The 22,957-nt window shown below is 42.8% G+C and overlaps 2 protein-coding genes across 3 annotated transcripts; one reads left to right on the top strand and one right to left on the bottom strand.

Annotated features, from left to right (window-relative positions):
- Positions 1-11,518, bottom strand: spsb3b (splA/ryanodine receptor domain and SOCS box containing 3b). Its single transcript, XM_021565227.2, has 7 exons — positions 11,433-11,518; positions 6,991-7,117; positions 5,609-5,798; positions 5,089-5,276; positions 2,648-2,750; positions 2,412-2,537; positions 1-906 (listed from the first exon to the last, which is right to left on the bottom strand). Exons 2-7 carry the CDS (start codon positions 7,108-7,110, stop codon positions 386-388), a joined length of 1,248 nt encoding a protein of 415 aa, XP_021420902.1. The 5' UTR covers positions 7,111-7,117; positions 11,433-11,518; the 3' UTR covers positions 1-385.
- A 3,804-nt stretch (positions 11,519-15,322) lies between these two features.
- nubp2 (nucleotide binding protein 2 (MinD homolog, E. coli)) lies at positions 15,323-21,900 on the top strand. 2 transcript variants are annotated; one of them, XM_021565230.2, is made up of 7 exons: positions 15,323-15,475; positions 16,841-16,959; positions 19,166-19,364; positions 19,601-19,758; positions 20,008-20,118; positions 20,339-20,408; positions 21,652-21,900. In XM_021565230.2, the coding sequence occupies exons 1-7, from the start codon at positions 15,460-15,462 to the stop codon at positions 21,789-21,791; spliced, it is 813 nt and encodes a 270-aa protein (XP_021420905.2). In that variant the 5' UTR covers positions 15,323-15,459; the 3' UTR covers positions 21,792-21,900. The 2 variants fall into 2 exon arrangements, with proteins under 2 accessions (XP_021420905.2, XP_036802398.1); XM_036946503.1 differs by lacking the exons at positions 15,323-15,475; positions 16,841-16,959 and adding an exon at positions 17,378-17,511.
- The last annotated feature ends 1,057 nt before the right edge of the window (positions 21,901-22,957 follow it).

Raw genomic sequence — 22,957 nt, 5'->3', positions numbered from 1 at the left:
TATTTGTATTATATTTTATAGTGCCTTTTTTGCTCATCTTTATCAAGGGATCCAATCATTCAGTATAGGGAGTGTACATACAGTAGATAACATTAGATTTAGAACTAAGTCATCTGACTTGAGCGGGGTGGTGGATATCCGGGGTGGCTGTCTTCCCCTTCCCTTCAGCCAGGCAAACTGGGGAGAGTTTGGAAGGACAGTCTCGAGGGTGAGCGAGCAATCCACTCAGAAAGTCTTAAAGTGCTTAGAAATCTGAGCTAAGATAAAACTCTTTCACTCTTGTGGACTTTTCCACCAGTAGATGGTAATGGCATATATAGAAAGGTTCAGAAGAGATAAAGTGCCAACTTTATCTAACATTTGAGTGGATATCTGAAAAGAAAAGTCATGTCCTCACTGTCTGAGTTGCTCCCTGGAAGGGTGGGCAGGCAGGGGCACAGGGAGAGGAAGGGCTGGGAACTGGACGAGAGGAGGCAGGGGCATTGGCATGATTGGGTACAGGGCTAGGGAAGGAGCAGGCACTTAGGGTGGGCACCTGGCTGAGACAGGGGCTCGGGCATGGACTAGGCTCCTCAGGCAAGTCATCAGGCAACTCCACTGCAAAGTCATCAAAGAAGTCTTCATTCAAGTCCTCCATCAAGTCCTCAGACTGCTCGGGGGCGCCGTTACTGAGGGTAAACACCCAGCCAAGCTGGTTGTGGAGGAGGTGGCGCAGGCCCGGGGGCAGGGGCAGCACGTTCAGGATGTCAGGGCAGTCGGGCCGCTGCTGGCGCAAGCGAGAGCAAGAGAGGTACTGCAGGGAGGTGGGCGTGTAGCAGGACCGGATCACCTTCATACTGCTCTTGGCTGCAGTGGAGCACACCACAGGGTAGAACTTCTTATTCTGCAGCCTGGTGGCGGCCACACCTGAGGAACAGGAAGAAGGGAAGAGACCGAGACATTAGGCACATGGTCACATGTAAATCTAGAGCAAATGTTACCCTTACAGTTGAGGTAGGATACGTCAGCCATCTGAACAATCTAAAGTGAACAAAAATATACGGTTCATAAAAGGAAATCAGTCAATTGAAATAAATTCATGAGGCCTTAATCTATGGATTTCACATGATTGGGGATGCAGATATGCATCTGTTGTTTTTATATAAGGTAGGGGCGTGAATCAGAAAACCAGTCAGCATCTGGTGTGACCACCATTTGCCTCATGCAGCACGACACATCTCCTTCGCATAGAGTTGATCAGGCTGTTGATTGTGGCCGGTGGAATGTTGTCCCACTCCTCTTCAATGGCTGTGCAAAGTTACTGGATGTTTGCGGAACACTGGAACACGCTATTGTACACGAAGATCCAGAGCATCCCAAACATGTTCAATGGGTGACATGTCTGGTGAGTATGCAGGCCATTTTCAGCCTCCAGGAATTGTGTACAGATCCTGAACCTTGAGGTGATGGTGGCGGAAGAATGGCACGACAACGGGCCTCAGGGTCTTGTCACGGTATCTCTGTGCATTCAAATTGCCCTCAGTAAAATGAGGTTGTGTTCATTGTCCATAGCTTATGCCTGCCCATACCATAACCCCACCGCCACCATGGGGCACTCTGTTCACAACTTTGACGGCAGAAATCCGCTCGCCCACACAACGCCATCTGCCCGGTAGAGTTGAAACCGGGGTTCATCTGTGAAGAGCACACTTCAGAGTGCACGTGGCCATCGAAGGGGAGCATTTTCCTACTGAAGAAGTAGGTTAAGACGCCGAAGTGCCGGTCAGGTCAAGGTCAGGTCAAGGACCTGGTGAGGACGACAAGCACCCAGATGAGCTTCCCTGAGACGGTTTCTGACAGCTTGTGTCGAAATTCTTTGGTTGTGCAAACCCACAGTTTCATAAGCTGTCTGGGAGGCTGGTCTCAGACCATCCCGCAGGTGAAGAAGCCGGATGTGGAGGTCCTGAGCTGGCATGTGTTTACATGTGGTCTGCGGTTGTGAGGCCGGTTGGACGTACTACCAATATCTCTAAAACGAGGAGAGAAATGAACATTCAATTCTCTGGCAACAGCTCTGGTGGAAATTCCTGCAGTCAGCAGTCCAATTGCACGCTCCCACAACTTGAGACATCTGTGGCAATGTGTCGTGTGACAAAACTGCACATTTTAGAGTGGCCTTTTATTCTCCACAGCACAAGGTGCACCTGTGTAATGATCATGCTGTTTAGTCAGCTTCTTGATATGCCACACCTGTCTAGTGGATGGATTATCTTGGCAAAGGAGAAATGCTCACTACCTGGAATGTAAACAAATTTGTGAGTATGGAAAATTTCAGGGATCTTTTATTTTAAAATCATGAAACATGGGGCGAACCCTTTACATGTTGTGTTTATATTTTTGTTCAGTATAGTTTGAATCAAGGTGTCACTCACCTATACAGCGGCGGTTCTTATAGAAGGTAAGGGTTCCATGCCACGTGTCAAGGTGCAGCCCTATGATGGAGCCTTGGCCAAAACGGGACGAGAAATTCACCTTGTCCCCTTTGTGCTGAAGCATACCTTGAATAGGAAATTAATAAAAACCGGAGGCAAATTAGTGAATTACTATGTATAAAACGTCATATCCACAAGGCATGCCTATTCATAACATTTATGTGTCACTTCCTCACCTGTGTAGGAAAGTCCCCAGCTGTCCTCGTCCATCCCCAGCATACTGCAAAAACTGTGTTGGAACTTGTCCAGGTTGACCTCAGCGGTCCCGATGCCCACCATCTACATAGAAGACAAAACATACAATAGTAGGTAACAATGTTAAATGCTGGCTGGCTGGCCTTGTTTGTCTGCCTGGTTGGCCTTGCCTTGCTCGAATTAGACACCTTGTGGAAGAAATGCCATACCACTTGTTAGCTTAAGATTTTAAAAGGGAAAAATGTATCCTGATTATATACAGGGATCTATAATGACGCTTAAGTGCTTTAGGCTAGAATCAAGCTTTCACAAGGAAGATATGCTTCTGATGCACATGGGGATATCTTTGGGTCGTCTCTATAATATTCAGAGGCTGAGCTACGTTTTTCTAATGTCGAGGAGTAAAGAAAAAAGAAGAACACTGCTTGGGAAGTAATGTCTGTGACTCTCGCTATCGATAGAGCTAATCACTTTCCGAAAAATAAGATGTTTAACTAAATTGATACTTGATAGTTCAAATAAATTACAATATTATAACATATTTATTAGGGGAATAACATTTGTGAAAATAGTCAACTTTATGTCCCCCCTATTTAATTATGTATCAAAGATGTCATGAATTTCAGAAAACAAAGTTACAAAGTGGGATTAAAATAGGGAAAGGGGATACCTAGTCAGTTGCACAACTGACTGCATTCAACCCAACCGCTCTGAATCAGAGATTTAATTGTAATTTTCTGTCAGCAATCTACAGAAAATAGTCTGCTTTGTCAAAGTGGAAGAAAAATTCTAACAAGAATCACCTTTGGTAGTGATTACAGCTGTGAATATTTATTGGGTAAGTAAGAGATTTGCACACGTGGATTGTACAATATTTTTAAAACAATTTTAAAGAATAATGTTCAAGCTCTGACAAGTTGGTTGTTGATCATTGCTAGACAGCCATTTTCAAGTCTTGCCATTGATCTTAAAGCCGTAAAAAACCTGTAACTAGGCCACTTGGGAACATTCAATGTCATCTTGGTAAGCAACTCCAGTGCATATTTGGCCTCCCAGCGTCTATTGGAAAGCAGACTGAACCAGGTTTTCCTCTAGGATTTTGCCTGTGCTTAGCTCTTTTCCATTTATTTTCATTAAAAAAAAATACTCCCTAGTCCTTGCCGATGACAAGCAGAACCATAACATGATGCAGCCACCACCAAGCTTGAAAATATGAAGTGTGGTACTCAGTGATGTGTTGGATTTGCCCCAAACATAACACTTTGTATTGAAGTCAAAGTTCTGTACAGGCTTCCTTCTTTTTACTCTGTCAATTAGATTAGTATTGTGGAATATCTACAATGCTGATCCATCCTCAGTTTGCGCCTATCACCTCCATTAAACTCTGCAACTGTTTTAACCCCCTAGAGTCGATGTCCGTGCCCCTGCAGAAATCTAGTTGGCCTAATAAAAGAAAATCCCCATCAAAATACGTCAGTTTAAACTGGAGATATCTGGGGTTTTTTAATGGGCTGCGTCGCAATCCATCACATCCGCCGATAACTTGTGATTTTAGTTTAATTCCACCGCGGTCATAGGCCTAAGCCTCCCAGGGATGCTCAGAATTGACCAACTAACTGCTTTAACAAAACAAATGCCCCAGGATCCCCCTAGCTTCCTCCTCCCTGGGTACAGCAGTGAGGGCAAGTAACAGTACCATGGGAATGCCCCGCTGACAGCCCTCATTCACTACTGCTAATACACACGGATCACTCTCAAACAATGTTCTGCTTTTACCCCTATTGTAAAGGTTTAAAAACAAACATGGTAACTTTCTCCATATTGGAAGGCATTGTTTTCATTTTAGTCTACACTAACAATGTTACTCTATGTATGTATTACAAATTTCTGTCGGATATTCACTTTCTGCTTCACACTTATTAAATGCCTCTTATTTCAAGATTAGCAGGTAATGCGGCAAATTTATAAAACACATCGGCCAATTCAGAAGGGAAGAGAGAAACTTTCTGGCATCAACGTGTATTATAACTGGGCTGGCACTGTCTATCAGTCCACCGTAGATGGAGTACTCTGTCCATAATAAGTCTCACCTGAGACGGGATAGACTGGGAAATAGAGCCAGTTTCTGACTCAGTCTCGGGGAGTGGTTGAATTTTTTGGTTTAGAATCATTTGGGATATCAATGAAAACGCCATTGGGAGTACAATAATGTGTAGCCTTACGTTTAGTTAACAAGTCTCTACAGGTTCAACAGTCCTACAGACTTTCGTTGAATTTCCACGACACTTGTTAACTTTTAACAAATCGACCCCTGTCTACACTGTAGCTATACTATGGGCCTACAGTATCTGTAAACATGTAAGGGTTAAGGTTAACCCACTTAGGGTAATTCCTGACCTGGATGTTTTTTTTGTGTACGTACCATGTCTGTGCCATAGACGGGTGACGTCATCTTGATCTCCCAGAAGTGCTGTCCATCTGTCAGCTCCTTGGTGCCGCGGATGGCGGCTGTGCCACAGCTGTACTCAGAGTGGAAGCTCACCTTGCGGTTGTCACAGCTCAGGAGCGCTGCATTGGACTTGACGGCCTCGTCCCACACCCAGTCGAAACCTGCAGAGAGACAATATGATGGTTATCCACACTAATTCATGACCCATCCATTGATAACACCTGCTACATTTCCCAGGTTAACTGTTTAAGCTATACGGTGCATGCTCATATACATAATAGCTCCACATCCATTCAGAACGTGGACATACAAGTGCATGCACGCACATACTGCGCACACAGTATTGTCAGCCCACATCCAGTTGGAGTCAAAACACAGAAACTGACATTGCTTGACAATACAAAGAGGAGACAATTATTCATTCACCTATACAGTAAACACAGACCAGACTAAGTTGAAAGACATACACAGATCCATAGTTCCCACTACACACCCTGGTCCTCCTCTCCACACAGGCAGTCATTGAGGGGCTGGAAGCCCTGCAGCAGAGCCCCAGGGCTTGTTTCCTCCTGGGCATCACAGTGACAGTAGGACTCCCCTGTCACAGGCACCGTGTCGGGCACAACGTCTGTCACCTCCGGGGTGACGGTCAGGTAATCCACTTCTGAGTCCGAGTCGCTGATCTGATTGACGCACATGGGATAGACAGAGATGGTCAAGGCAAATGAGTTGGACATTTGAGAATGTCCCTAGTTTTAACTGAGAGAACAGGTAGACTGAACCACACTTGAAAAGACTAATCTGTGAGAATCTGAGGAATTTACAATCGGAGCGCTTTCAGAAAGAAAGAAAACAGAAAAAATACAAAACAAAAACCGACTAGCTTGGCTTAAATGAAGACAAACCCAAAAACTAGCTTAGTAGGTCCTGTTTGAGAAACATCTGGAAATACTGTGCACTGCAACCTCTCCTCAGTCGGTTACCTCAACTAAAGCACCGAGCTTGTTCAGGTTCTTTAAAGCTTCTATAGGTTGACCCTTTCCCTAAAGAGAGGCCCTTGCATTCCCATTGGAGCGCAAGCAGGGTATGCCAACATTTAAAAATAGACCTGTGCCAAAAATACAGACCATCCATGCCTTAGGAGTCCCCATTCAGTAGAGACAGCCATTTTGAGACAGTTGAATCCACCATGGAAAACTACCGGCTCTAGCCAGGTCATATTTTCGATCATGCCGCGGCCTCGTGTTCTCTCTGTCTCAGCATTCTCCCATTGCTCTTTCAACACTTAACTCCTCTCTGGGTCTGCCCCAAACACACACTTCCACACTCTTACCTTTCATCACTCCACCCTTTCTATTCTTTATTATTTCAAACCACCTGTAGTCCTCGCGCCACTCCTCCCTCCTTTTACATCTCACCACTGCACTCCTCCTTTCTCCATCCCCCACTCCTCCTTCCTTTTACATCTCACCACTGCACTCCTCCCTCTGTCTCTCTCTCTCCCCCCATCTCTATCACTCCCCCACTCAATCTTTCTCACTACCCCACTCCCTCTCATTCCCCCACTTCCTCTCAATTCAATATAAGGGCTTTATTGGCATGGGAAACATATGTTTACATTGCCAAAGCAAGTGAAATAGATAAGATACAAAAGTGAAATAAACAATTAAATAAACATTACACTTACAAAATGTCCAAAAGAATAAAGACATATCAAATGTCATATTATGTCTATGTACAGTGTTGTAATGATGGGCAAATAGTTAAAGTACCAAAGGGAAAATAAATAAACATAAATATAGGTTGTATTTACAATGGTAAAGAACCTACTCTCTCTCCCCCACTTCCATCCGTCCCCCTTCTCCCGGTTCTCACCTGTGTGTGTTCGTTGCCCCACTCTTCTCTGTCATTCCCCAGTACCACGGCGTCAATGTCTCGTCGGATGTCACTCCACACGTAGTGCGGAGCTCGGCTGTTCCTGCTTCTCCGTAGCATGGCCGCTCTAAAGGGACAGGAAGGAAAAATGAAATATCACATACATAATACACAATACAAAGGATTGTCATAAAACCTTAGTAATATAATTGTATAACCTTTATCCCACAATTTCAGCATGGTGAACTTATGTTGGCAGACATGTGCATCCCATTGCCCTACTTGAAACTAGGCTAAATATGTTTCGAAGATCACACCACACACGTTCAACTTGACAAAGCTATTTGAACTTGAATCATTTATATGCCCTGCTGGTGGGAACGATATGATCAGTTAAAATACTCAGTCACATGTAGTGGGGAAGTTGAAATATCATTGGCATTGATGTAGCATCTAATAAAATATATTACATTTGGAAACAACAGTGATTTTATTGGTTTATTTGGTTTACATGATCCAGATAGAGATGTCTTTTGGCATAAGAAATGACACAAGATTGTTTTTCAAATACTGAGCAAGTGCTCATTTCAACTATCTCACAAACTAGGTCGATTGTATCCTCTTTCACCCCTACCCCCTTACCCTCTATGGGCAATACAAGATGCCAACTATTTTTATTTAACTAGGCAAGTCAGTTAAGCACAAATTCTTATTTACAATGACGGCCTACTCCGGCCAAACCTAGACGACGCTGGACCAATTGTGCGCCGCCCTATGGGACTCCCAATCACGGCCAGATGTGATACAGCCTGGATTCGAACCAAGTACTATAGTGATTCCTCTTGCACTGAGATGCAGTGCCTTAGACCGCTGCGCCACTCGGGAGCCCAAAACCAGTCCTTGAGACAGCACTGAAATAAAGGTTTGGGGTCAATACCATCTCAATTCAGGAATTAAACTGAAACTAGAAAAGGGTAATTTTTCAAGACAAATTGTGTGACTTGCTTCAGCTGTCCAAAAGTATTTTTTGTAGAAGTTGTTGGAGGCTAGTGTGATGGGAAAGTAACAGCAGAATTAGTGACTGCAGTACAGAGGTGGAAAAAGTACCCTATATATACACACCACTTATTTCACTATACCACTTTAGTCGTATAAACCTACCCTAAGTAGTGCATGAATTGGACCATTTTCCTGTCCTTCTAAGCATTCAAAATGCAATTCATTATTTAGGGTGTCAGGGAAATTGTATGGAGTAAAAAGTACATTATTTTCTTTGGGAATGTAGTGAAGTAAAAGTAGTCCAAACTATAAATAGTACTTTACTTTACTTAAGTACTTTACAGCACTGCTGCAGTAGTGGTGGAAATAGTGACTGTTGCAATAGTGACTGTAGGCCAGTAGTAGAAGGCCTAGTAGTTGTAGCACTACACTGCAGCAGTAATAATTACTGGTGTAGATAGGTAGGCTAAATGGCAGGCTAATGGTCATTATAAACCACGTGGTTCAAGCCCTGAATGCTGATTGGCTGAAAGCCGTGGTATATCAAACCATATACCATGGATATGACCCCCCCCCAAACATACTATAATTATGTTGGTAACCAGTTTATAATAATAATAAGGCACCTCGGGGGGTTGTGGTGTATGGCCAATATTGTCACGCCTGTTCCCGCTCTCCCTCTCTGGCGCTCGAGGGCGCCATGCTGCTCTTCATCACGCACACCTGTCACCATCATTATGGGCATCAGCAATCACTGGACTCACCTAGACTCCTTCACTTTGTTGATTGCCTTCCCTACTTCTGTCTGCTCCTCAGTTTGTTCCATGTGTCAGCATTAGTGTCGTTATGTGTTCATGTCCAGACGCTGTCCTGTCCTGTTCCATGTCCGTTGCTAATTAAAATGTTCACTCCCTGTACTTGTTTCTCGTCTACCAGCGTTGATCATTACAAATATACCATGACTAGGGGCACTCCACGTTGCGTTGTGCGTAAGAACAGCCTTTAGCTGTGGTATAATTGCCATATACCACACCTTCTCGTGCCTTATTGCTTAATTATAAGTCAGTTTCACATCCTGCCTAAGAACAGCACTTAGCCGTGGTATATTGGCCATATACCACAACCCTTGGGCCTTATTGCTTAAATATACCACGGCTAAGGGCTGTTCTTATGCGCGACGCGAAGCAGAGTATACCACAAGCTCCCAAGGTGCGTTACTGCTATTATTAACTGGTTACCAACAATAGTAAGAGTTTTTGTCATACTTATATATATATATATATATTGTTAAATACTGTTTAAGCCATTCAGCATCCATGACCCAAACTACCCAGATTATAATCAGTCTTATGTGCTTCCCCAGTTGAGATCCGCGACCGGTGAAACAGCGCTACTGGTCGCCCCATTTGTTATTGTTATCATTTTGTTCTTTAAAAAGGAAGAAATTATGGCCTCCAGAGTGGCGCAGCAGTCTAAGGCACTGCATCGCAGTGTTGCAGCGTCACTACAACTTGTGGTCCAGGCTGTGTCATTACCAGCCGTGACCGGGAGTCCCATAGGGCAGCGCACAATTGGCCCAGTGTCGTCCGGGTTAGGGGAGGGTTTGGCCGGGGGGGGGGGGGGGGGGGGGGGGGGGGGGGGGCTTTAATTGTCTCATTGCGCTCTAGCGACTCCTTGTGGCGGGCCGGGCGCCTGCAGGCTGACGATGGTCGTCAGTTGAACAGTGTTTCCCCCAACACATTGGTGCGGCTGGCTTCCGGGTTAAGCGAGTTGGTGTTAAGAAGCGTGGTTTGGCAGGTCATGTTTCGGAGGACGCATGACTCGACCTTCGCCTCTCCCGAGCCCATTGGGGAGTTGCAGCGATGAGACAAGATAGTAATCACGAAATTAGGGAGAAAAGGGGGGTAAAAAAAAATACATAGAAAAAGGAGATGAGCATCCAGCAACATAATAAAACAGAAAGATTGTAGTACATACTCTGCTGTTCTATCGCATGTGCATGATGTGTAATGATGTCTGAGGGAATAAAACAGTGTTTGTTGGTTGAAGTAACCTCTGGATTGGAATTATATTTCTCTAATCCGATTCCAGATTTGAATATTTTAAAAAAAATAGGTAAAGATTTCATGTGCTCTAAGTTTTTGTTTAACCTGTTGGGGAAGTGGTCAAAACAGCTGATTTGTGCCAAACGTCCATTTTTACAGTGAAGTCAACGTTGATTTAACTATGGGAAGTTTAGAATGTCTGAAATAAGAATTTAACTGATTTGAAATGGAATTTCACTTAGCTTCCTGAATTTAAATAGAACTGACCCCTAGCCTGCTTGAAACATATAGGCTCCACAGAACAACACACAAACTGAACTCTGGAGTTGCTAACCTATATTCTCCCTTGTCGGAGGTTGAAGTACTGTTGCTCCATATGAACTGTTTCCACATGTAAGTTTGACCTTTAAATCCGACCTGCCTTCTAGTGTGCCACTTTGGCAGCGAGTCTGCAGTCTGTGAGCCGGTTCATGAGATCAACAGTGATAATGTTTTTTTGACCCACTGACTGTATCGAGTGATGTGATCATAAATTATTAAGCCCCTGGGTGGGGTTGGGGGAATGGGATGGGGATGGAGGCCCACTTATGTCCCTATGCTAAGGATTTGATTTGGGGGTCAAATAATGTATGCTCAGCGGAGTTGAGCTGACATGGAATCTGCAGCTGATGGCACGCCTTGCTTAGGCCTAATGTTTCCACAGAAAACAGGTAGCAGCTGGGTAGACTGCTGTCCAAACAGGTGCACCAGATAATTGCCAATGGTTTAGATAAGGGAGTCTGATGCGCCTCACTTTAACAGTGCTTAGCCTATATACTCTATCACCGTCATCTGAGTAACTCAGGCTGCATCCACAGCTCCACGTCAATCAAAATCTAATGTAATATTATCTGGATACAAGCTCAACCCATTTATTTTTTATGCATGAGCACCAAACACATAGTTTGTTTATTTTCTTAATACATTTTTATTCAGAGCCAAGTTTGAATTGCTCTTAGCTTACTTCCTTATGTCCAAGATGCAATGGGTTATTTAGTAAACATTTATATGTAAGTAGTTTCCCCCTGAATTTAACTAAATATTGGTTTTCCAAACCATAAGTCCCTAATGATTTCCTATCTATTCATTACATAGTAATACAGTCAGTTGAACCAAAAGTGCAATTTGTCATTGTACACTGTTAAAGTTGACATTTTTGATTCACATAAAAGCCATAGGCTGGCTATACTTAACTGATATCTAAGGACTGTCAAATATATAACACAATAGCCATTTAAATTTCAGTCATTTAGCAGACGGACGTATCCAGAACAATTATTGTTAAGTGCCTTGTCCAATGCTCTTAACCGCTTGGCTACCTGCCCCCCTACTTTCATTAAACTAGGAAAAGGTTCCTACCTTATAGTTGTCTTCTTATGAACTATCTTGCATGTTAGGTCCTCTATACCAGACTCCTGAGTGTGACAGGTGCAACTTGCTCTATGACCTAGTTCCCTGCACGCCAGACATCAACAATACCCTTACACGCCCACACCTAGCACTGATTGGATAAGTGTGCTAAAAGGGAGGAGTCTATGCTAATTTCCCTATCTAAATAGGGTAGATATAAAATTCTGGTATAAATTGTATTGTGGCTTTATGTAGGTGTCATTTGTGTCAGTATTAACAGGCTTTACTTATTGATGCATGTTCTCATTGCCCTGGTTACATAAAGCATGAGAATTCGGAACAGACAGTAAATATTCATTTGATAATTTTGTCAAAATTTGATACTATTACAAAATTATATTTGTTAAAGTTTATGAACATCAGGAAATATGCAAGGGAAATGAATTACCTTTACAGCCAAAATGAGAAAGGTGGCATTCCTGAACGTCAAGGGCCAAAGCATAAGCGACATTTAAACATTTGTTTTAGAGAAAATGCAAGTCATCAAAATTCACACGTGAGTGGGGGAAAGGGTTCTAGGGTTGGTACAGAAATCATAATTGCGAAATTCAATAGAGGCCAAGGCTGCATGACTTCACTGTAGTATGTGGCTTCAAAGCTTCCTTAACAGCGTCAAGTAGTTTCCATGCTATGCTCATACACCCTGTGCACCCAACGGCAAAAACCTGAAACATTTCCTGTGTTACGCTTACACACAGGTGTTCGGAGCATGCTAGATGGCTAATTAGCACAGGTGTTCCGGTCGCCTATTGTTTTCCGTTAACAAGCGTTGTAACATGAAGATATGGCTGTGTGGGAACCCTAACCCTATAAAAAGATGTCTATCAATTTAAACTTTAAAAAAATATATTATTTCTCACTGACATTGTAACGCCTGTCTGACCAAAGCGCGGCGTGGTACGTGTTCATGATAATTTTTCAAACTGAACACTGAAACAAAATAACAAAGTGGAACAAAACTAAACAGTTCTGTTTGGTGCAGACACAAAACAGAAAACAACTACCCACAAAACACAGGTTGGAAAAGGCTGCCTAAGTATGATTCCCAATCAGAAACAATGATAGACAGCTGTCCCTGATTGAGAACCATACCCGGGCAAAACATAGAAACACAAAACATAGAAATCAGAACACAGAATGCCCACCCAAATCACACCCTGACCAAACCAAAATAGAGACATAAAAAGGCTCTCTAAGGTCAGGGCATGACAGATATGAAAGATAAGGTCCTTATGCTTCCAAAATCATGCCTTCTTCCAATGACTCTTATATACAGTTGAAGCCAGAAGTTTACATTAACAAGTTTTAATGACTCCAACCTAAGTGTTTCACTCCACTCCACCAATTTCTTGTTAACAAACTATAGTTTTGCCAAGTCGGTTAGGACATCTACTTTGTGCATGACAAGTCATTTTTCCAACAATTGTTAACAGACAGATTATTTAACATATAATTCACTGTATCACAATTCCAGTGGGTCAAAAGTTTACATACACTAAGTTGACTGTGCCTTTAAACAGCTTGGTCAATTCCAGAAAATGATGTCATGGCTTTAGAAGCTTCTGATAGGCTAATTGACATCATTTGAGTCAATTGGAGGTGTACCTGTGGATGTATTTCAATGCCTACCTTCAGACTCAGTACCTCAGAAAAAAAAGTGTAGACCTCCACAAGTCTGGTTCATCAAAGTCTTGGAGAGGAGAGGCCATCACAAAGCCCTGATCTCAATCCAATTGACAATTTGTGGGCAGAACTGAAAAAGCGTGTGCAAGCAAGGAGGCCTACAAACCTGACCCAGTTACACCAGCTCTGTCAGGAGCAATGGGCCAAAATTCACTAAACTTATTGTGGGAAGCTTGTGGAAAGCTACTCAAAACATTTGACCCAAGTTAAACAATTTAAAGGCAATGCTACGAAATGCAAATTGAGTGTATGTTAACTTCTGACCCACTGGGAATGTGATGAAAGAAATAAAAGCTGAAATAAATAATTTCTCAACTATTATTCTGACATTTCACATCCTTAAAATAAAGTGGTGATCCTAACTGACCCAAGACAGTGAATTGTTACTAGGATTAAATGTCATGAAATGTGAAAAACTGAGTTTAAATGTATTTCGCTAAGGTGTATGTAAACTTCTGACTTCAACTGTATAGTGCATTTGGAAAGTATTCAGACCTAGACTTTTTCAACATTTTGTTACATTTCAGCCTCATTATAAAATTGGTTAAATTTTTTCCTCTCATAAATCTACACACAATACCCCTGAAATATCACATTTACATAAGTATTCAGAGCCTTTACTCAGGACTTTGTTGAAGCACCTTTGGCAGTGATGATGGCCTCAAGTCTGGGTGTGATGTTACAAGCTTGGCAAACCTGTATTTGGGGAGTTCCTCCTATTCTTCTCTGTAGATCCTTTCCAGCTCTGTCAGGTTGGATAGGGAGCGTCGCTGCACAGCTATTTTAAGGTCTCTCCAGCGATGTTCGATCGGGTTCAAGTCAGGACCACTCAAGAACATTCAGAGACTTGTCCCGAAGCCACTCCTGCATTGTCTTGGCTGTGTGCTTAGGATTGTCGTCCTGTTGGAAAGTAAACCTTTCCCTAGTCTGGGTCCTGAGTGCTCTGATGCAGGTTTTCATCAAGGATGTCTCTGTACTTTGCTCCGTTCATCTTTCCCTCGACAAGTCTCCCAGTCCCTGCCTCTGAAAAAAAATATCCCCACTTCATGATGCTGCCACCACCATGCTTCACTGTAGGGATGGTGCCAAGATTTCTCCAGACGTGACGCTTGGCATTGGGGCCATAGATTTCAATATTGGTTTCATCAGACCAGAGAATCTTGTTTCTCATAGTCAGAGTCCTTTAGGTGCCTTTTGGCAAACACCAAGCGGGCTGTCATGTGCATTTTAATGAGGAGTGGCTTCCGTCTGGCCACTATCATAAAGAGCTGATTGGTGGAGTGCTGCAGAAATCGTTGTCCTTCTGGAAGGTTCTCCTATCTCCACAGAAGATCTCTGGAACTCTGTCAGAGTGACCATCGGGTTCTTGGTCACCTCCCTGACCAGGGCCCTGCTAGGTTTGACCGGGCGTCTAGCTCTAGGAAGAGTCTTGGTGGTTCCAAACTTCTTCCATTGAAGATTGATGGAGGCCACTGTGTTATTGGGGACCTTCATTGCTGCAGACATGATTCAGTACCCTTCCCCAGATTTGTGCCTCGATACAATCTAGTCTCTGAGCACTACGGATAATTATTTCGACCTCATGGCTTAGTTCTTGCTCTGACTTGTACTGTCAACTCTGGGACCTTATACAGACAGGTGTGTGCCTTTCCAAATCATGTCCAATCAGTTGAATTTACCACGGTGGACTTTAATCAAGTTGTAAAAACATTTCAAGGATAATCAATGGAAACAAGAAGCACCTGAACTCAATTTCGAGTCTCATAGCAAAGGGTCTGAATACTTATGTAAATAATGTATCTGGGGGGTTTTATTAGCAAAAAAATCTAAAAACACGTTTATTGCTTTAACATTATGGGGTATTGTGTGTAGATTGATAAGGAAAAAAATATTTAATCAATTTTAGAATGAGGCTGTAATGTAACAAAATGTGGAAGAAGGGAAGGGGTCTGAATAGTTTCCGAATGCACTGCATAATGTAATAGAACTGAGAGTCATGATCAAGGACTAGCCTATTCATAGACGCTAGCTAACTCTAGCATATATTCAAGAAAATGTATCTTCGATCCAGGAGTTTTGTTCAGAGCCCTGAACTTCAAAACGCATCGCTTGCGGTACGGTTGCGCACATAACAGATTAGACGTAAAGGCAACTGATTGTTTGCTTATTTTTGGAGGCGAGCGCAACACGCAATCGTTCCATTGGATATTTGGTGCTCATGTGACGAAGTGCGGAAGTTCACGGAACACTCCAACAACAGTGCAACAACAAAAAAGTGATATATAAAGCAAATATGGAAGAAAACAATGGTATGAAAACCATATTACGCTGCCAGTTAATATGCATGTGCATGTGTATATAGCTTCCTCCTTTGAAAATAAGGCATCTTTCTATTATGAGTTTGTCAGAACGATAAACTGTCACATGTTGTTTTCACATTGCTAACGTTAGCTTCTATCTAGGTAATTAGCTAACAACTAGCTCTAATCTGTTCGATAACTAGCTAGATACCGTAATATTTATACATTAATGTGCTCAAGAAGCTGTCATGTGCAAGGCTAGTGGCAGTGCTTAGCCAAAACTCGACATTAAGTTCAGTAGCTACTGTTTGCTAGCTAGTTACCTTCAAGTCGAATTTTTGCTAGGCTAATGGTGCAATTCGTTATCTGGCAAAGCAATACGTTCACTTGACTAGTTAAAATGTGTATGGACAGCAGGTCCAGGTTTTTCGTCATGAATCTTTGTTCTGGAGGCAGCTATGCAGAGTGATCACTAGCTGGCACAGCCACTAAGTCTAAACATCTGCTTTTAAATTGAACCCTAACGACACTGTTAACCCTAACCTTAAATTAAGACTAGAAAACATATTTTAGTTTTCATTAAAAAAAATTAATAACACATTTTTGACTTTGATGTTAACCTGATGTTGAATTGTATTGAATTATTCGTTGGGCAGAAATAGGCATTTGAATCAGAAAAGTTTCCTCTCACGACCTCTACAAGCCAGAATGTTGAATGAAATTATATTTTAATGTACTTTACTGGTTGGTACTTTTTCGGTAGGAATGTGATACAATATATCCACATGAAAGTATACTTACAAACTTTTCAAAGCGCTGGTAGTGCGTTCAGATTTCTATCACCTGAAGCATGCTCAAAATATAAAAATATATGCACGAGAGACATGCATACTTGCCGAGCTCATGCACATATTCACATTCCGAAAGGGGACATCGCTCAAATCTGCCTCCAGGACAAGACTCATGACAATAAACTTCAACCTGCGTGATAAAACGTGACTGGGTCCTTAGAATCTTTCAGTGTCAGTGAACACACAGTAATGAGAGATTTAATGGATATAATTAGTAAATGCTGCTTTCACAGTAATAGGACTTTAACATACCCTCTCTGTGTATTTGTTCATGCATTTGTAACGGATGTGAAACGGCTAGCTAGTTAGCGGTGGTGCGCTAAATAGCGTTTCAATTGGTGAAGTCACTTGCTCTGAGACCTTGAAGTAGTGGTTCCCCTTGCTCTGCAAGGGCCGTGGATTTTGTGGAGCGATGGGTAATGATGCTTCGTGGGTGACTGTTGTTGATGTGTGCAGGGGACGGTCTAAAGTTATACTGTTACACATTCATGTCCATATATTTCACTAACTTGTTTCTCCACAGAAGGTGGGAACTTGGCCCAGGTCCAACATGTGGTGTTGATCCTGTCTGGAAAAGGAGGGGTGGGCAAGAGCACCCTCACCACAGAGCTAGCCCTGGCCCTAAGACACTCAGGCAAGAAGGTGGGAGACATAACATTCATGTGTGTGTGTGTGTGTCATCAGGATCTTTGTATCAAATTTACATTTTTGATGGGTCAACACAGCTCCATTCTGTTATGCCAAAGCCCAGATCCGCAGTTGCTTTTCACAACAGAAGATGCTTGTGTTTTGAGAGAGAAGAAATTGCTTGTGTTTTGAGAGAGAAGAAATTGTTTGAACGAAAACATGGCCAGCCATAGCCGCTGTGCTGGGGAAAGATGTGTCTTTGTGTAACGGATGTGAAATGGCTAGCTAGTTAGCGGTGATGCGCGCTAATAGCATTTCAGTCGGTGACGTCACTCGCTTTGAGACCTTGAAGTAGTGGTTCCCCTTGCTCTGCAAGGGCCGTGTTGACGTGTGCAGAGCGTCCCTGGTTCGCGCCCAGGTCGGGGCGAGGGGACGGACGTAAAGTTATACTGTTACATGTTCGGAGACGCAGATAGCTAGTTAGCACAGGTAGTCTTCCATCTGTTTTCTGTAAATAAGCGCAGTAACATGGAAATATGGCCATGTGGGGACCCTAACCGTTTAAGGGTGTGTAGTAATTGAACATTTTCTATTATTATTTATCGCTCATATGAAAGATACGTTGCTGTGTTTTTAATATTTAGAGCAAGCGTCAGGGCTATTAACAAACCTCCCCGGTCAGAAGATCCTATCGTCAATAGGCGCTCAAGCAATTCGTACCTATGAATGGGGTACAACAAACCATACATACTGTCATGTCAACAATCTGTGCATCTAGATATAGCTGGCTAGCTAACATTAGTTTAAACAAAGCATCTCATGAGGTTCATGCCTTTTAGACAATGTAGCTAGCTTGAGTAGACTCCTTTTAATATGTAAGTACAAAACAGTCTGAATACAAGAGCAAGCTAGCTAGCAAAGGTTTGCTTATAGCTACATTGTCAATCACACAAATGTTAGCAGCTAACGTTGGATAGCAAGTAGCTAGCAGGCTAACTTGATTATAAAGGCAACAATGTCAACACGGCTCTGAACAGGAGAACGTTTGCCATTTTATTTGTGACTTTGTCACTTGTCAGTGCGTGTTGGCTGTGTCTGCTGAGTCTACCGGCAGTAGTAGCAGCTAGAGGATTGTCACTAGTTACCACGGCCACAAAGTCAAAATGGGCTATATTATAATAATAATAATAATAATAGCTAGAATCCTTAATTTAAACAATAATAAAGCATTCTCCCCACCCCTGTTTTGCTGAAAAGCTAAGGGATGGGGATGGAGAAATATAACCGCTCTCAAATTTATAGACAGAGCTATGGATGCAAGGACTGACCATCCATGATATCAACATTATAGTTTTAACCATGTTTTGACACTATACAGTGTTTGTTTACATTTATGTTGTTTAAACATTGGAGTAAAACAAACTTACTTTCAATTCTGATAGCGTATAACCATTGAACTAAGCTCATGAGGTATTTACACTGAGTGTACAAAACATTAGGAACACCTTCCTAATATTGAGTTGCACCTCCTTTTGCCTTCAGAACAGCCTCTATTTGTCGGGACATGGATTCTACAAGGTGTCGAAAGTGTTCCACAGGGATGCTGGCCCATGTTGGCTCCAATGCTTCTCACAGTTGTCAAGTTGGCTGGATTGTCTGGCTGCACATCTGACTGGCTGACTTACTGCAGAAACTCAACAAAAAGAAAACAGTATTATGAAGCCAAGATCAATTATATAAAGAATGATGGAGAAAAAAAACGACTTTAAATGAAATTATGGACAGAAAAACAAATTCAACTCAGATGGCTTATTCATCACGAAACCATTTGATGTTGGCAATTATTTTCACGATTCCTTAACTGCCAAACGAGTGTGGCTGCTGCTTTCGCAACAGCTAATGGGGATACTAATAAAATACCAATACCGGATTATGCTATTCATTTTGAGTAATCAAGTGGATTTTGTTACAAATTACCTTTATTGTCTTGTAAATGTATCGGTTACTGATTACACATTTCTTAGTTATCTGTCCAACCATGTATGTGTGAGACTGTACAGTATCTTTTTCTCAGGTTGGTATTTTGGACCTGTGTGGAATATTGAGCCCACATAACTATGTGCATGTTCACACATGCCTACATGTGTGGTCTCTGTCTCTGTCTCGTCTGTCTGTCTGTCCTGTCCTGTCCTGTCTTGTCTTGTCTGTCTCAATCAATCAGGTTGGGATCCTGGACGTGGACTTGTGTGGTCCCAGTATCCCCCGCATGCTGAGTGTGGGCAAGCCAGAGGTGCACCAGTGTGACTTGGGCTGGGTGCCCGTCTACACAGATGCCCAGAAGAGCCTGGCGCTCATGTCCATAGGCTTCCTGCTGGAGGACCCAGACGAAGCAGTTGTCTGGAGGGGTCCAAAGAAAACGGGTATGCTCAGTCTACATCGGACTATTGGAGGCCAAGGTGGAGCTTCCACAGTAACAAAAAAAAAAGTTTAGATCACAGGATCAGCACTCTTCCTTTGAGACGCTTGAAGTATACCTCCCCTTGATCAACATGAAGAGTGTAGGGGCTTACTGGGTGGGACTGTGGTGTCTCATCGATATCCTCTCACGTTCTCTGGCTCTCTCTCCCCCACCAACTGCTGTATGGTCACATCCCAGCTCTGATTGGGCAGTTTGTGTCTGACGTGGCGTGGGGGGAACTGGACGTGCTCCTGGTGGACACGCCCCCGGGGACGTCAGACGAACACCTGGCCGTCCTGGAAAACCTGAAGAAGCAGCACAAAGTGGACGGAGCCATTCTGATCACTACACCGCAGGTACAGTACAAGGAAAGATTGGAAGTTGTGTCAATTCCTGCGCTCCGCGTTTAATCAGTGATCAGCCTCCTCTCTAGAAGAGAAACAAAATAGCTTTTGCTGTGGTGGGTCTTAAATGTTGGCAACAGGAAACCTTTTGTTCTGATAAATATCGACCCTTCTCCTGAAGTGCGCACTTGTACTCCCCCTGGTTGATACATTGTATTAATTACATTATATTGTACTTAGATATGCTGTTATTCTGTGCAGGCAGTATCGACGGGGGACGTCAGGAGAGAGATAACGTTCTGTAAGAAGACAGGCTTGCGCATCCTGGGGATTGTAGAGAACATGAGTGGATTTGTGTGTCCACACTGCTCTGTGAGTACTCCAATATGCATGGACACACACACACCATCTGTGCTTGTTGCAAACAGGTCTCCAGTTAGTTTTAGATTAGCTTCATGTGCATTATTTCGCTGGACACAATCGTCAGTCTGAAGCGGTGTCATTTAAAAATGTATAGTGTCACTATTTTGTCAAATTAGAATCTCAGCATATGCCAGTTCTGACCATTCTAATATAATGTGTTTGCTTACAGGAATGCAGTAATATCTTCTCCAAGGGAGGAGGAGAGGAGCTAGCCAAGTTGACAGGATCAGTATATTTGGGTAAAATACATTTTTTTTGTGTGTTTTTTTTTTTTTTTGATGGTCATTCCGGCGTCTGCATTGGCCGTACAGCATTTCCTGCGATGCGGCCTCTGCAGAAGTCTGGGAATTCATACATCTTACACTTCGCAGAGCTTATGTGAAGGAAGTTGTCAAGGAAGTGTATTTGTGTTTATACAGGATGTACAGCCCGCACCTACTGTCCAATCATATCAATGCAGAGCTATACGGAGCCCTCCACATTGTTCAAAAATGTGGCTCTTCACACTCTCCGTACGGAGCCTCCGATTCGGCTTTTAGGGATATGATGGGTATTTTATTAAACAGCCACTAGATGTCACTCTAACCCAACCGACTCCAGCACTCTGAAACTGCTTGTCGCCATTTAGCAGGCATTTTACAGCAGAGCTGCACTGATAAAATGGTTGGTCTTCATTGCAGTGGGAGTGCTTGTAAAATGTTGGGGTTAGAGCTGATACATTTCAGTCAAAGCGATGGGGATCAATCTAAGTGGTATATTATTGACAATTTCACCATTAACACTCAACGACCATATGCTTTGTAAGAGTGGAAACCAATCGGTGAGTAATGAAGCGGTTAATGTAGCTAAAGCCCAAAGCGGTGAGAAGCCATATTTAAGGCTACAGCACTGTTCTCAGCCAACTGCAGTACTGCTATGGCTGTGGATGGAGAGGTTTTGAGAGAACTGTGTACCATTGATGTAGACTGTGTGAAGACTACTGGGTCTACCAGGGGTCTCCAACCCTGTTCCTGGAGAGCTACCGTCCTGCACGTTTTCGCTCCAACCCTAATCTAGCACACCTGAATCTAATAATTAGCTGCTTGATAAGCTGAATCATGTTGGTTACAGCTGGGGTTGGAGTGAAACGCTACAGGAGGCTAGCTCTCCAGGAAGAGGGTTGGAGAGCCCTGGGGTAGATGTATGTAGTAGACTATGGCTGCGTTTATACAGGCAGACAATTCTGAGATTTTGCGGTTACTGGCAAAAGATCTGATCCGGTTGGTCAAAATACCATATTATTAGCAAAAGATCAGAATTGGGCTGCCTGCGTGAACACAGCCTTTGCATGTAATGTTAACAGCATTTGATCTTTTCAAGTTTTGACCTCAAAAGACACCATAGTGTCTTGTTTTCTAAAGTAGGCCAGTGTGTTAGCTGCTTGTGTGTGTATATTGTTTTCAATGGTTGCGAAGGCCTCAGATTGTGTGTTTCCCATTTCAGGCTCTGTGCCCCTGGACCCTCTGCTCACTACCAGTATAGAGGAGGGCAAAGACTTCATCCAGACATTCCCAGACAGCGCCACCTTCAGTGCCATCAACAGCATTGCACAGACCCTCCTAACAAGCATACAGAATCCCTGAGAATTCAAATCCCATTGCATATTCAATAGCAATACAGTATCGTAGTATTTAGCTTTTGTAAAATCATGTTTATATATATATATATATATATATATCACACGCAGGCACACACAACCACACAATACATTTTTACATTGCATCTATCAGACATTTAGGTTATGGTAAACGAATGGACAGCTGAATATTCTCTGTCTAGATAACCATAAATCCGATTACTAAATTCTGTTCCACTATAGACAAACTTCAATTAACATGATTAGGTTTTTCCGTTCTAAGCAGCCGAGTCACCAATTAATTACCCAAATCCTGTTTGAGCATACGAGTGCGTTTCTGTCTTCATGAGGAAACGCACCAGAAAGACGAACGGCTGGAAACTGCGGGTGACAGCGGTCTGTTAGTGATAAACGTCTGGGTTTTGACGAACGGCAGCGGTTCAACATGTAAGATTATCGGTAAACTGAAATTGACAGCCGATCTTCGGGTCAGAGTCAAAAGGACGGCCACCGGATAGTTTTATGTACACGGTCAGTTGCGCAATTGTTGTTCCTATAAATAAAAGGGCATCTTTGATCATTTTGGGAAGTAGGGCACAATTTCTCATGATACTTTATAGCAACTAGCATGAATTCGAACATACAATTTATCATAGAAAGAGCCAAAACAATCCATTAACGGATTTCTAATTACACTGGACAGAAATATAAATGTAAAGTGTTGGTCCCATGTTTCATGTGTTAACAAAAAAATCCCCAGAATTGTTCCAAAAGCACAAAAAGGTTATTTATTTACATCCCTGTCAGTGAGCATTTCTCATTTGCCAAAATAATCCAGCCACCTGACAGGTGGCATATCAAGAAACATGATCATTACACAGGGGCACCTTGTGATGGGGATAATGAAAGGTCACTTTAAAATGTGCAGTTTTGTCACACAACACAATGCCAGTTGTCTCAAGTTTGGAGGATGCAATTGGCGTGCTGCCTGCAGGAGTGTCCACCAGAACTGTTGCCAGAAAATTGAATGTTCATTTATTTACCATGTTATTAACCAACATTGTTTTAAAGAATTTGGCAATAGGTTCAACCGGCCTCACAACCGCAGACCACGTGTAACCAGCCCAGGACCTAATTTGAGACCAGCCACCCTGACAGCTGATGAAACTGGGT

This window comes from Oncorhynchus mykiss, chromosome 16, assembly GCF_013265735.2.
Source record: "Oncorhynchus mykiss isolate Arlee chromosome 16, USDA_OmykA_1.1, whole genome shotgun sequence".
Taxonomy (NCBI): Eukaryota; Metazoa; Chordata; class Actinopteri; order Salmoniformes; family Salmonidae; genus Oncorhynchus; species Oncorhynchus mykiss.
The sequence above is the reverse complement of the archived record's forward strand: the minus strand, read 5'-3'. Positions and strand labels throughout refer to the sequence as shown.

What these genes read in the sequence shown, in the direction of transcription:
- spsb3b (XM_021565227.2), bottom strand. Translation starts at nt 7,110, where the DNA reads ATGCTACGGAGAAGCAGGAACAGCCGAGCTCCGCACTACGTGTGGAGT. An exon ending in CCGTCTATGGCACAGACATG is followed by an intron (nt 2,751 to 5,088) that starts GTACGTACACAA and finishes TCTTCTATGTAG; the next exon opens with ATGGTGGGCATCGGGACCGC. An exon ending in TAAGAACCGCCGCTGTATAG is followed by an intron (nt 907 to 2,411) that starts GTGAGTGACACC and finishes CCTGTTCCTCAG; the next exon opens with GTGTGGCCGCCACCAGGCTG.
- nubp2 (XM_021565230.2), top strand. An exon ending in TAAGACACTCAGGCAAGAAG is followed by an intron (nt 16,960 to 19,165) that starts GTGGGAGACATA and finishes TCAATCAATCAG; the next exon opens with GTTGGGATCCTGGACGTGGA. An exon ending in TTCTGATCACTACACCGCAG is followed by an intron (nt 19,759 to 20,007) that starts GTACAGTACAAG and finishes TATTCTGTGCAG; the next exon opens with GCAGTATCGACGGGGGACGT.